Source organism: Schistocerca cancellata, chromosome 7, assembly GCF_023864275.1.
Source record: "Schistocerca cancellata isolate TAMUIC-IGC-003103 chromosome 7, iqSchCanc2.1, whole genome shotgun sequence".
Lineage (NCBI taxonomy): Eukaryota > Metazoa > Arthropoda > Insecta > Orthoptera > Acrididae > Schistocerca > Schistocerca cancellata.
In genome coordinates, this window is record NC_064632.1 from 589,418,495 (window position 1) to 589,431,831 (window position 13,337).

Genomic DNA, 13,337 nt, shown 5'->3' on the forward strand with positions numbered 1-13,337 from the left:
AAAATTCTATGTACCGACTTGACAGAAAACCCCAGGAAGTGTGTGGCGGAGGGCACGACTGAACGCTTCACGCATAGCCCTCCTTATGCTAACTTTGACATCATTTAGCTTCTGTTTGTCTGAGAGGTTTTGGCTGCGTTTAAACTTGGAGTGAAGCTCTCTTTGCTTTCGCAGTAGTTTCCTAACTTTGTTGTTGTACCACGGTGGGTTTTTCCCGTCCCTCACAGTTTTACTCGGCACGTACCTGTCTAAAACGCATTTTACGATTGCCTTGAACTTTTTCCATAAACAGTCAACATTGTCAGTGTCGGAACAGAAATTTCCGTTTTGATCTGTTAGGTGGTCTGAAATCTGCCTTCTATTACTCTTGCTAAACAGATAAACCTTCCTCCCTTTTTTATATTCCTATTAACTTCCATATTCAGGGATGCTGCAACGGCCTTATGATCACTGATTCCCTGTTCTGCACTTACAGAGTCGAAAAGTTCGGGTCTGTTTGTTATCAGTAGGTCCAAGATGTTATCTCCACGAGTCGGTTCTCTGTTTAATTGCTCGAGGTAATTTTCGGATAGTGCACTCAGTATAATGTCACTCGATGCTCTGTCCCTACCACCCGTCCTAAACATCTGAGTGTCCCAGTCTATATCTGGTAAATTGAAAGCTCCACCTAAGACTATAACATGCTGAGAAAATTTATGTGAAATGTATTCCAGATTTTCTCTCAGTTGTTCTGCCACTAATGCTGCTGAGTAGGGGGGTCGGTAAAAGGAGCCAATTATTAATCTAGCTCGGTTGTTGAGTGTAACCTCCACCCATAATAATTCACAGGAACTATCCACTTCTACTTCACTACAGGATAAACTACTACTAACAGCGACAAACACGCCACCACCGGTTGCATGCAATCTATTCTTTCTAAACACCGTCTGTGCCTTTGTAAAAATTTTGGCAGAATTTATCTCTGGCTTCAGCCAGCTTTCTGTACCTATAACGATTTCAGCTTCGGTGCTTTCTATCAGCGCTTGAAGTTCCGGTACTTTACCAACTCAGCTTCGACAGTTTACAATTACAATACCGATTGCTGCTTGGTTCCCGCATGTCCTGACTTTGCCCCGCACCCGTTGAGGCTGTTGCCCTTTCTGTACTTACCAGAGGCCATCTAACCTAAAAAACCGCCCAGCTCACGCCACACAACCCCTGCTACCCGTGTAGCTGCTTGTTGCGTGTAGTGGACTCCTGACCTATCCAGCGGAACCCGAAACCCCACCACCCTATGGCGCAAGTCGAGGAATCTGCAGCCCACACGGTCGCAGAACTGTCTCAGCCTCTGATTCAGACCCTCCACTCGGCTCTGTACCAAAGGTCCGCAGTCAGTCCTGTCGACGATGCTGCAGATGGTGAGCTCTGCTTTCATCCCGCTAACGAGACTGGCAGTCTTCACCAAATCAGATAGCCGCCGGAAGCCAGAGAGGATTTCCTCTGATCCATAGCGACACACATCATTGGTGCCGACATGAGCGACCACCTGCAGATGGGTGCACCCTGTACCCTTCACGGCATCCGGAAGGACCCTTTCCACATCTGGAATGACTCCCCCCGTTATGCACACGGAGTGCACTTTGGTTTTCTTCCCCTCCATTGCTGCCATATCCCTAAGGGGCCCCATTACGTGCCTGACGTTGGAGCTCCCAACTACCAGTAAGCCCACCCTCTGCGACTGCCCGGATCTTGCAGACTGAGGGGCAACCTCTGGAACAGGACAAGCAGCCATGTCAGGCCGAAGATCAGTATCAGCCTGAGACAGAGCCTGAAACCGGTTCGTCAGACAAACTGGAGAGGCCTTCCGTTCAGCCCTCCGGATGTCTTTCGCCCCATGCCACACCTTGAGACGACCTCCCACTCTACCACAGGTGAGGGATCAGCCACAATGCAGGCAGTATCCCGGGTAACCACAGTTTTAGTCCGACCGGGGGATGCGTGGGACGAGCTGGCCGTCCCCGACAAACCCCCATCCAGACCCCCACTGTGATGCCCATTGGCAACAGCCTCAAGCTGTGTGACCGAAGCCAACACTGCCTGAAGCTGGGAGCGAAGGGATGCCAACTCAGCCTGCATCCGAACACAGCAGTTGCAGTCCCTATCCATGCTAAAAACTGTTGTGCAAAGAACGTATGAACTAATACACAGAGCGCAAACAAATCGACACAAAATTTAAACGGTTATTAAAATACAAGACTGCCTAGTAAATGCAGTAATGCTGCCACTTGTGCACTGCTGACACACTGCTCGGCGGCGGAAGGAGACTACGCGATTTTACACTATTCAGGTACTAAAACGCAATGCTACAACTCTCAAATACTATAATACGCCCGAAATTTATGAATTAAACAATGCAAGTACGAAAAACACACAAAGAAATTAAGAATTAAATTATGTAACAAATGAGTGAGCTAGGAGTATACGACTTGCTGCTGCAGCTGCTTATCCAACGGCGGCAGGGAGCACACTGACTGCGACCAACCGACACTGGCCATTCAAAACAAAAACACAAGACAGACGACTACGCGAATTTACACTATTCAGGTACTAAAACGCGATGCTACAACTCTCAAATACTATAATACACCTGAAATTTATGAATTAAACAATGCAAGTACGAAAAACACGCAAAGAAATTAAGAATTAAACTATGTAACAAATGAGTGAGCTAGGAGTATACGACTTGCTGCTGCAGCTGCTTATCCAACGGCAGCAGGTAGGAGAAGGTACGGGTAACAAAATGGTGCCACTAGAGGCAAGCCATAGCATTTTGATATTAATTAAAGACGATGTGTGGAAGTGGTGTGAGGATCACACCAAGAATGTGAGTAAATAATGAGGTTAGTAGGCCAACAAAGATAAAAGGGAGGAAAAAGTGTCGAAATATATAGGAAAGTGAAAAATATGGATAAATGAAAATAGGGAGAAACAGGAGAAATGAAGTCAGTAAGCTGACATATATAGTAAAATAGTGGAAAATTTATGGGTAATTCTGTCATGTCTCATATAAAGGCTGAAAATGCATAATCTTGCTTAAGGCAGATGGTCATTTAATAGATAAATATTGACATATACATACAACAATATAGGTAAATGAAAGTGTTAAAAAATGCAGATTGTAGAGTATTGGTATGTTACAATAAAAACAGCTTTCTGATTATGTGTGTGACAAAGCAAAGTAACTGTTGTCAAACAAATTATTTCCTTAGTATATTAAATCGTATAATAATTGAGCCATATGAAGATAGAACTTGCAAAGGTTACTTGATTTTCCAAGTAAAGCAACATCTGAGTTAATGAAATAAATTGCAAACCAGCCCATTAACGCTTATTAATTAAGCAAAATGTCAACATTTTGTGAAGTAACGTTGCCAATAATCATTATGAAAATTTAATAATAGTTTTCAAAACAATAAAATTTTAAAGAGAAAAATTCTTTTTGATAACTTCTCAATTGTTTATTTAAATTATAGAAGGAAAATAGAATACAAAATGTATTTTGTTCTCCCTTAGATGTAAGATGAGAACAGAAGCTTGGGCTATGTTATCTCTTTCTCAGGGACGTGGAGGCATCATAAAAGGCGGCCTACAATCTGTATTGGAAAAGGAACCAAGAACGACACGTGCAACAGTGACTCCTCACCTTTTGCCTTTTGTAACAGAGTATAGTTAACAATGCTATACATAGTTACTTCCCACCCTCTACCTTAAATATTTTAGTGAAAGCAGTTTGTAAGGACACACAACAGTTCCCACAGCTGTGATTAAATGAGTGAGTACTGAAAAACAAAAGCTTTGTGTCTTTCTCTTCCAGGTAAAGACTGAAAATTCTAAATCACAGAATTAATTTTGTAATAACTGAAAATTTTAGTTCATGTTTCTATGTTATTTATGTATACGATTTTTAAAAATCCACTATATTATGTTCTTCTATGTATGGTTACTTTTGTGGGTGTAGTATTAAAGAAAATAATGCAAAAATCAATTTTATTTAAAAGGGGTCAGCTACAGTAACATAACTTGTTTCTAAGATTTAATTGTGTTCAAAAACACATTATTTCACAAAAATAAATACGGGTTTATGTGGCAAAACAAGCACTGTATCATTGTGAGAAGTACAGAGGCGAGCAAGTTTGCCTGGACTTATCCCATTTCACTGCTACTAGTACCACGTTACCATAACATGCCAGTGAGTAGCATACAAAGTGTCGCACCATGGTCTAACAATGAAATTAAATATTAAAGTAACTTTTTCAAACTCTGTCAGGCTATGCGTCACTATATTAATCTTAATGTTAAATCTCAGAGTGATTAGATGAGTAAGTTTTGTTAATATATTACCTAAAGATAAAAATAAGTGGTGCTAAATAATGCAGCTACAGAGCTAAAAATTGTTCAGAATGTACAAATGCATTTCACAATCAAAAGTAACACATGACAACTTGATCGAAGCAATATTTTGGTCAAAATCGGTGTTTTTACAAAAAAACTGGAGGTGCTAGATACTTGACTCAGAAAGATGAATATTTGTATGTTGCCGCAGTTTGATATAAAAACATCAACTACGTGACCCCCATTATGCTACCTCTATTAGTTTTCAAGTTATTCACTATATTTGGATCAAAAACGTCCCTATTCATGTAACATTAAGTATCATTTGTATTTGTTACAGAAAGTTCTAATCACAGCACCCGATTACAATGATGAAATAATACAGTTGAACCAAGTTTCAAGACTTTAGTATAAATAACAATCATTACAAGGAATCTTAAAGAGGCAATTCAGCTGTCACTTTCTACTGCTAGTTCCACTGTACAAATCTAGCCGCCAATGTTTAAATTCAATCGAGCTAAGACTTTTTCAGTAACTAAAGCCAACTTAACTTCATACATACAAAAATTTAGAAGATTATAAATTGTTAAACAACAGAGATTTATTAATTAATATGTGTCTAAGAAAGCGGCCATTTAGATGCTGCTACCTGTGCCTAGAGCACTTGATAGCAGATGTTCCTTTCGGTGGTCTGCGGCGCACATATATAAATACAGCCTGAGAGGAAGTGAGAAGACATACTTAGCATCGAGATGGCAATCTGTCCACATCAGTCAAACGCTGGCACACACTTTGCCTTGGATGATGTCAGAGCTGGGCACCTACCTAAAGTGTTTTTGCTGCAAGTAGGAAGTGAGAACTGCACACCATCCTGGATTGCTTACATTTCATGGATGTAACTTTTTGTATACCGCCAGTAATGTTGACAAAACTGCGTGACAAGTTATAAGATTATTTCCCACTTTTGTGGCTAGCAGCCACGTTTTGGTGATTAAAAGTCAGGGCGGTACACGCTTTTACTTGGAAATTCCCATAGAAGTCACCTCTGAACTATTAATAGTGCTGTTTTCATAGGGATATTATCATCATCATTAGAGATATTATTATTTATTGTGTGTGTGAACTTTTGCTGAATATATCAATTATTTAAAACTCTAAACTTTTCATTTATAATTATAGTGATAGTTTCTTGATCCTGCTGAGTAAATAGCAAGTAGGAACATTTTCTTTGAGTGAGCACAATGAGTAACATGAACTTTCAGACTGGAAATTATGGTCAGGATGTTCTCCATCACTTTCTGGTTGATTGAAAATATAGTTTTCAGGCTCTTGTAAACAGCAATGATAATTTACCCGCCGCCTCACAAACTGAACGCAAATGCATTGCTCCTCTTACTCTCCATCTCAAAAATCGCAAATTGTGTGACACAACATTCTACTCAATACAGCACTGAACAATAGCCAACAGACATACAACAATGAAACTTCCAGCAGTTACACATTAAACACAGGAGTGTGCAGGGATGCCAACTGCATTTTGCTCCAAAACACCATTGGTGCAAAAATTGTGAATGTCCCAGAATTATTTGAACAGACCTCATAAGTTGCATTATTCCTAAATGCCAGTGAATGTGCTGCTATATCTTGAAGGGCTACACATGCAAGACAAAAGCAAGTATAGTGTTGGAGCACTGTATGGTTGGTCACACACAACACTGATAAAGCAAAATATTTCTACAGCTGTATCAACTGCAGCTTGAACATAACGCAGCATACGCTGCAGTGAACAACAGTAAACATCCTGGATATCAGACAGCACAACAGATAATCACACAATGAAGCTTCCAAATTTATATCTGCCAACAAAGTTTTTGAAAATGAAATGCATGGCCACTGATTAAAAGCCACTTGTAACATGAACTATGGGCACTAGCAGAAAGTTGATCTTTTCAAAACTATGAGGTACTGGCAGCTGCGCTGCATATAAATTTTCCCATAGCTGCTGATGGATCCATAAATGGGTGGAGATATCTCGAACCTCAGTTTTGTAGGCACCTTTCTGCCCTCAGTAAAGAATATATGGCATGTTCCTACATCTATTTCTTGTTTCCTGGAATAGAAAAGTAGTTTTGTTTTGTTTTCTTTACAATATGTGAAATAAATAATATTGTTATGTTGTAAACAGAATCAGGTCCCAATCTGAAAGTAGGATTGTCCATGAATTACAACACTTAGCACTGAAAGCATGTTTTATTGCAAACATCAATGTTCGTCAGAACAGAACTTAACTCCAGAGCAGAGAGTGCAGCTGTTTATACAGACATCTAATATTGCAGAATATACAAACATAATAAAATTCAGGAACCTTCCAGAACCAATAAATACTAAACGGCAAATAACTGCAGGTGATTGGATCCGAGATAGTGACCCACAGTACGCCAGCCATACATCACACTGCACTGCTCCCGACATTGGTCCCTCTCCTGGAGAAACAGCAACCTGCTGTTTCAGAAGTTCTTGCTGCAGCTGACTACAGCACCCTCCATGATACAGATCTTGTCAGCTGCACTTTGTATGTCAGTCCTGACAGATCCTTGTGTTTTGGTCATGTCATCAATTCCTCTTCATTATGAAGAGCATCGAAGGTAGCACCTCCTGTTTAAGCTTTCTCCCTGAATGAGAAGCTCTCATTGTCAATTTGCGCCCCAGGACTACAGTAGGTTTTCATCCCCAGAACATGGGTGATATTTCTGCATTTTTGTCTTCTTTATGAAGGATCAGAATCATCAACTTTGTCATGATGTCCAAGTGATGAAGGATATGGGACAGCTCAAAGTGGTGTTTTAGTAACTTTTCAGGTATACCCACTTCCTGTCCAGGCATAAAAATACATACCAAGTTTGCTGATGTGTACCTCACTGACCTGTGCTTGGTGCTACAGTGCTATCGGTCTTTTTCCAGGGCACCCACGGTACAGCTGCAAGCCAGCTGTCTCGCTTCTTCAGACCTGGTGATGAGTTGTTTCATGAACTACACCTGAGTATTGTCCAGCTGAGACAGGAACAGTGTAGTCTTTGCCATTTCAGCATCACAACCACAGAATGGAAAGAACATTTTGAATCCAGTAGTCTTGCTTTGCTATGTTGAGTTCGAATGTCACAAGGGACAGTACTGTATCCCAATCTCTTTGTCTGACATGAACATACATTGAGAGCATGTCTGCATTCTGTGAGACCATTCATCTGTGGGTGGTAGGAAGTTGTCAGCCTGTAGGTGATGTCACAATGTGAAATTACATCTCATGTCAGTCTCAAAAACTTTGCCACAATCGGAGATCATCACATGGAGTGTTGCTGCGTCAAATTGATGTCTTCTACAAGAAACCTTGTAATTTCTGGAGCTTTGGCAGTTGATACTGTTTTGGTGACAAGAGTAGTGGCTGAGGTAATCAGTGTAAACTATTATTGCTGATTTGTTGAGTCTGGGAACCTCCCCAAGACGTTCAGTGCAAATCAATGGAATGGTGCTGCTGCATGCGGAATTGGTATCAGATATCACGGAGATAAATGCGGCACGTGCTTCAATCACTGTCACTCCTTATAGTGGCTCACATAGGGACTAATTGATTGGTAAAGATCTGGCCAGTGATACCTGAGTCTGATAGCGTTTAAGAGTCTTCACGAATCCCAGCTGACCTGGTGGTGTGTCACGGAAAACTTTAGGGTAGCTGGCTGTATATGAATTAGAATGACAAGCAACCATTTCTGCTTCACTGGATCATAGTTCCTCTTCCACAAAGTTGTGTTTATTAACTGGAATTCTCCTTTGGGCAGTTCCTCATCCTCCAAGGCTTTTATGGTTTTGATCAGTGCTGGCATATGATAATGGAAAGTCCTTCAGGAATATACATAATGGAAGGAGTAAAAGTGATAACACAGTTTATAGTTGATGCATTGAATTGTTGATAGGCACATAAACAGCAGTGAGGGCATCAGATGAACCTTCCTTCAGGGTTAACGGAATAAATATACATACGTAAATACACATACACCTGTATGGCACTGTCCTGGCACTACAACTCAAATGGGGTGAAGAGTTGTGTTGAATGGAACATGCAAGGGGAGGACACTACACACACACACACACACACACACACACACACACACACACACACACATATGAGAGACTGTCACACATACCACACTCATGCAAACACATCAATTCACCCACACATGAGAGACTGTGGTCATTTTATGTTTTTTTTTCTTTTTTTTTTTTTTTTTTTTTTTTTTGTCTATTTCTGATGATGGCCTAGTTGGCCAAAAGCTCATTTTGTGACAGTCTTTTTGTTGTGCCTTTCTGTGACTCAGCATCTTTGCCACATGGTGAGTAGCAACCAGCCTTTTCATAACATTGTTACATTCCATCCTGGATTTTCCATACTGCCAGGGCTATTACTGGAAAGAATGATTGATGTTGTGAGGACAAATCTCATCTACATAATTCAGAGATGCTGGTGTCCCGTAGAGGATCAAGATAGCATGGGTTGTGAAGCAGCCATTGGAATTAAGTGTATAGTGCTCACCAGCAAATTCTGCTTCTGAATAGTCAACTCTGCTATTGTCTCTAGTTTGGCAGATTTATAGCAGTTTTCACAGATGGTTCTGCCTCTAATGGGTAAGGTACGTCAGCCACGTGATGGGGCAGGATATACTTGGTGGCTGCATTGGACTGGTCTTGTACCAAGATTTGCCACTGGGGTATGACCTATGTGGCAAGGGCTTAGGAGTTTGTCTGGTGTAAGGTTTATTACATTTCTTTCAATCCAGCAATTTAAAGCAAGTGATTATTTGTTACCATGTCTAGTATTTCCGTGTATCATTATTTATGATACTTGCAATTGAAAATGGTGAGTGTCAAGAATTTTTAATTGAAGTGATGATAGGAAACTAACTTCCAAAATTTGTATAATTAAAATCAAAGATATGCAGAAAATATTTAAAATTGTTAGAGATACAAGAACATGCTTGAAGCATGCACAGAGTATGTCTAATGTGCGCATACCCATACTACTGATTTCCTTTAAGGTCTCTTCAAGTAGACTGAACCTTCATTTCATACTCTCAACTCCTACATATGTATGTTTATGTCAAAAGCCGTTTCCATTTGCATTACTGCTGTTTGAAGCTGCTCTAAGAAATCTGGCCTTCCCTGTAAAAAAACTTAATATTTAATGACCTATTTCTAGATGCTTAATACCGTTCAAGAATGAATCTGTTTGTCCAAACATGATTAGTGAATGAGACGACTTTGTTGTTAAGGTAATAAGTGAGTATGATGAAGCTGAAAATTAAGTAAACATACAATTAGAGAAATTTACCTTGTTGGCTGCCATAGGAAAAACAGACTTCATAAAAGAGGAATGCCATACTCTGTCTGCCCTTGGAAAGAAGGTTAAAGCAATTCATTTAGTTCGCAGAATTATAAACGACACTTACTAAATGTGTTTTTGCCACAGACACCATTCCAGACATATCACGTCCTAATTCATAGAGTGGCATCAGAAATTCTGAGTACCGCCATAAGAGGCAGCCGCACAGCAATAGTGGCCACCAACTGATAGCAATTCACACACACACCCTCCTTCGCAGACACAGGCAGTGACACTATAAAAGAATATAAGAGGCCACCACAACCTATGATCAGGCCCTCATTCAATCTTGTGTTATAAAACTGAATACTCAGCCTCTCTCAAAGTGATTACAGCATATTACAAACTTGACACATTTAGACTGTACATTGGATTTGACTAAACTTTTGTTCTGCAAACTACTGAAGTTAAGTTAATGATATTCACTTAACTGTTGCCATGTGTCTCCTTCTCTGTTTTCTGCTTTAGAACACATGCATCACCACAGGATACAACACTATATTGTTGTGTGCCACAAATAAACTAATTTCATAATCTACATCCTTTTGGTTTAACATGCAACACATTGTTATATGTATTTGTCTAGATCTTTCGTTACTCCCCTGGTATATTACAGTCAGTTATTTCCTGCTGTTAGTTAAAGCTAGTTGGATAAGAAAATAAAAGCCAGGTCTACATTCACATAGAAAAAGCAAAGGTAACACAAATGTTTATACATATATACAAACCCATGCAAAGTAATATGTTGTGACATGATTGTCTGACGGTATGATCACTTACAAGTCTTTGTACACACCATGATAAATCTGACCACATCTTTGTCATTTCAAATGGTTGGTACATGCAGACATACAAGACATTTTTAGAGTTACCAGAAAAAAAATTATTCTATGAAAACTCCTTTTCTTTGAGTGTATCCAATGTGTATGCAATACCCTAATTTTATGTGTTAGGAATTTCCAGATTTGCCAGATACAGCGGTGCATTAATTTCAAATAAATAATATTCACTATATCAGAGAGCATTCCCGAACAAATTTTCTGATAAAGGTTATTTCATTTACCGTGATAAAGTCTCCTTATCGATTTGAAAGTGATTTACCAAATTCAAATCTTCAAAAAACTTGAAAACATAGCATGTTGTTTCAGGAACTGGTATTGTGCGAGGGGAGAAAGACCAATGTAATAATAGTTTGTTGTCATGACTTCCTTTGCAATTAAGTAAGTTTTGTACATCCTCTGCATTCACCTAAGGAATGGAAATAGAAATATGTGGTTTACTTTTTGTTACTACAGTAAAATTGCTTACCATTATTTACTGAAGAGAACGACAAAGTAAAATATTTTTATACACAATAATGGTTAGATTTCCATTTTTAAAATGCAGTTGCTTACGAACAGACAATCTAATTAGAAATTGACGGAAAACAAGCATTTGTAGAGATACATACAGTATTTGTATGGGAAAAATATTGCTAACAGAAACAATGGCACACAAAAAATTTATGAGTTTTCTTTTCTTTTTCCTTTAGATGTATATAAACTGAAAGTTAGAAGCACTTTCATAAGAATTGTAAGGAAATGCAGTCATGAAAATTAAAAGAAAAAAAGTGAGTACATAAAAAAGCATATATATATATATATATATATATATATATATATATATATATATATATATATATATATATATATATATATATATATATATATATATATATATATATCTTCTATGACATTTCGGGATTGCTGCCGGATCATGTTGACTTCTTGTCACAATACATCAGCTGGCAACCGTCCAGCATCTTCAGGTGAGTGTCCGCCACTGAAGGCTGCCAGTACATGGTGTTGGCTTTATAGCAATAATTGGCACACAAACGCAGGCACACTGGCATCCTTCATACTATTGATATCCGCACCCTCTGCAAATAAATACTGTTCCCCCTGTGGCATGCAGGTGCAAGTCCGTCCTCTGTCAGAGTGCACGCTCACAACACAAAAACAAATGTCAGATGCTGCAGACATCTCATTGTGAATAAAACATTTTCTCTCAGAAAATATAAAAGAGGTCACCAGGACCCAAGCCTTCTGCAGTTGAAAGCCGCTGTAACAATTTATCAGATTTTATGTTAAACATATTTCCACAGATTCTTAATCACTGAATGCCAAAAGGATCTCACTGGGGTCAGTATTTTTGTGGCAGAATAATCCATAAAGTGTCCTATGGTAATAAAATGCTCAGCTACGACTGACTTACTGGGCTACGAAAGGCAAGTGTGATGCTTATGTTCAATCCACCTTTCATGTACTGTGCTTATCATCTCATCTGTGTAAGCCTTGCCACACTGGCAAGGAATATTGTAAATCCCGGCCTTCTGCAGACCCAGTTTGTCCTTTATCAAAACAAGAAGAGCACTAATCTTCGCTGGCAGCCGGAGAATTACTTTAACTTCATGTTTCCTTGGAATCCTGCCTCCTTTAGACCTGTGGAAGGAAAGCCCTGGACTTGAGCAGCTCCTTATCTTCTGGGTCATCACGTCTCCTTAATTCTGTACTAATCTGATGTGGAGAGTAACACTTTTGTAGTGTGGTGCCATGGTGGTGAAGAATTGTCATGTTTCTTGCAAAATCTTAATTCAGTCCACAAGAACATCCAGTTTATGATGGAAATAGAGAAGGATGGTTGCCTTCCATGTTTGGACGTCTTGGTTACTAGGAGAGTGGATGAGTCATTAGGGCAGTCTGTCCATCATAAGCCCACACATACAGACCTTTATCTGGTCAATATTAAAAAAATATTAAATTTAAAGTAATCTGCTACCCACTGGTGAAGATTAGTGCCCTTCCCAGTTCAGTAAAGGACAATCTGGGTCCGCAGAAGACCAGGATTTACAAAATTCCTTGCCAGTGCGGCAAAGCTGAATACATCAGACCATAAGCACAGTACATGTAAGGTGCATTGAGCATGAGAGCCATACTTACCTTTCGCATCCCAGTAAGTCAGCTGTAGCTGAGCATTGTATTACCACAGGACACTCGATGATTTATTCTGCAACAAAAATCTTGGCACCGGTGAGATCCTTTCAAGATTCAGTAATTAAAGAATCTGTGGAAATACGTATAATGCAAAATCTTATAAATCATGACAGAACCCACCCGTTGGACAGGACTTGGGACCCAGTGAGCTCTTTAATTTCTTCTGAGAGAAAACATTTTATTCATAAGACACATCTGGCGACATCTGACCTTTTTTTTTTAGCGATGCAAGTGTGCATTCAGACAGAGGATGGACATGTAGTTTCACCCTTAAGCATGCACCTACACGCTGCAGATGGAACAGTATTTGCAGAGGGTACAGATTTCAATAAATGTCACTGCTGTGACAGTCACCAATGCACAACTTGGAATTAGGGTTCTGAGTTACTTCCTCTCGTACTGCTACTTTTATTTTTTTCCACACATTTTCTTTCAATAAACGCAAAAATTGGAACAACAAGCAAAGCAGAAAGCCAGCTGCAGCACAAAAATTGCTGTTGATG

The 13,337-nt window shown here is 39.4% G+C and overlaps 1 protein-coding gene across 1 annotated transcript in view; it reads right to left on the minus strand.

The window, feature by feature from the left end:
- The window catches only part of LOC126092610 (cGMP-dependent 3',5'-cyclic phosphodiesterase-like), a 236,582-nt gene that overhangs the window by 78,422 nt on the left and 144,823 nt on the right, over positions 1–13,337 (minus strand). The window contains exon 8 of the mRNA XM_049908312.1: positions 10,866–11,050. Coding sequence (XP_049764269.1) covers positions 10,866–11,050 — 185 coding nt within the window. The remainder of the gene's footprint in view (positions 1–10,865; positions 11,051–13,337) is intronic.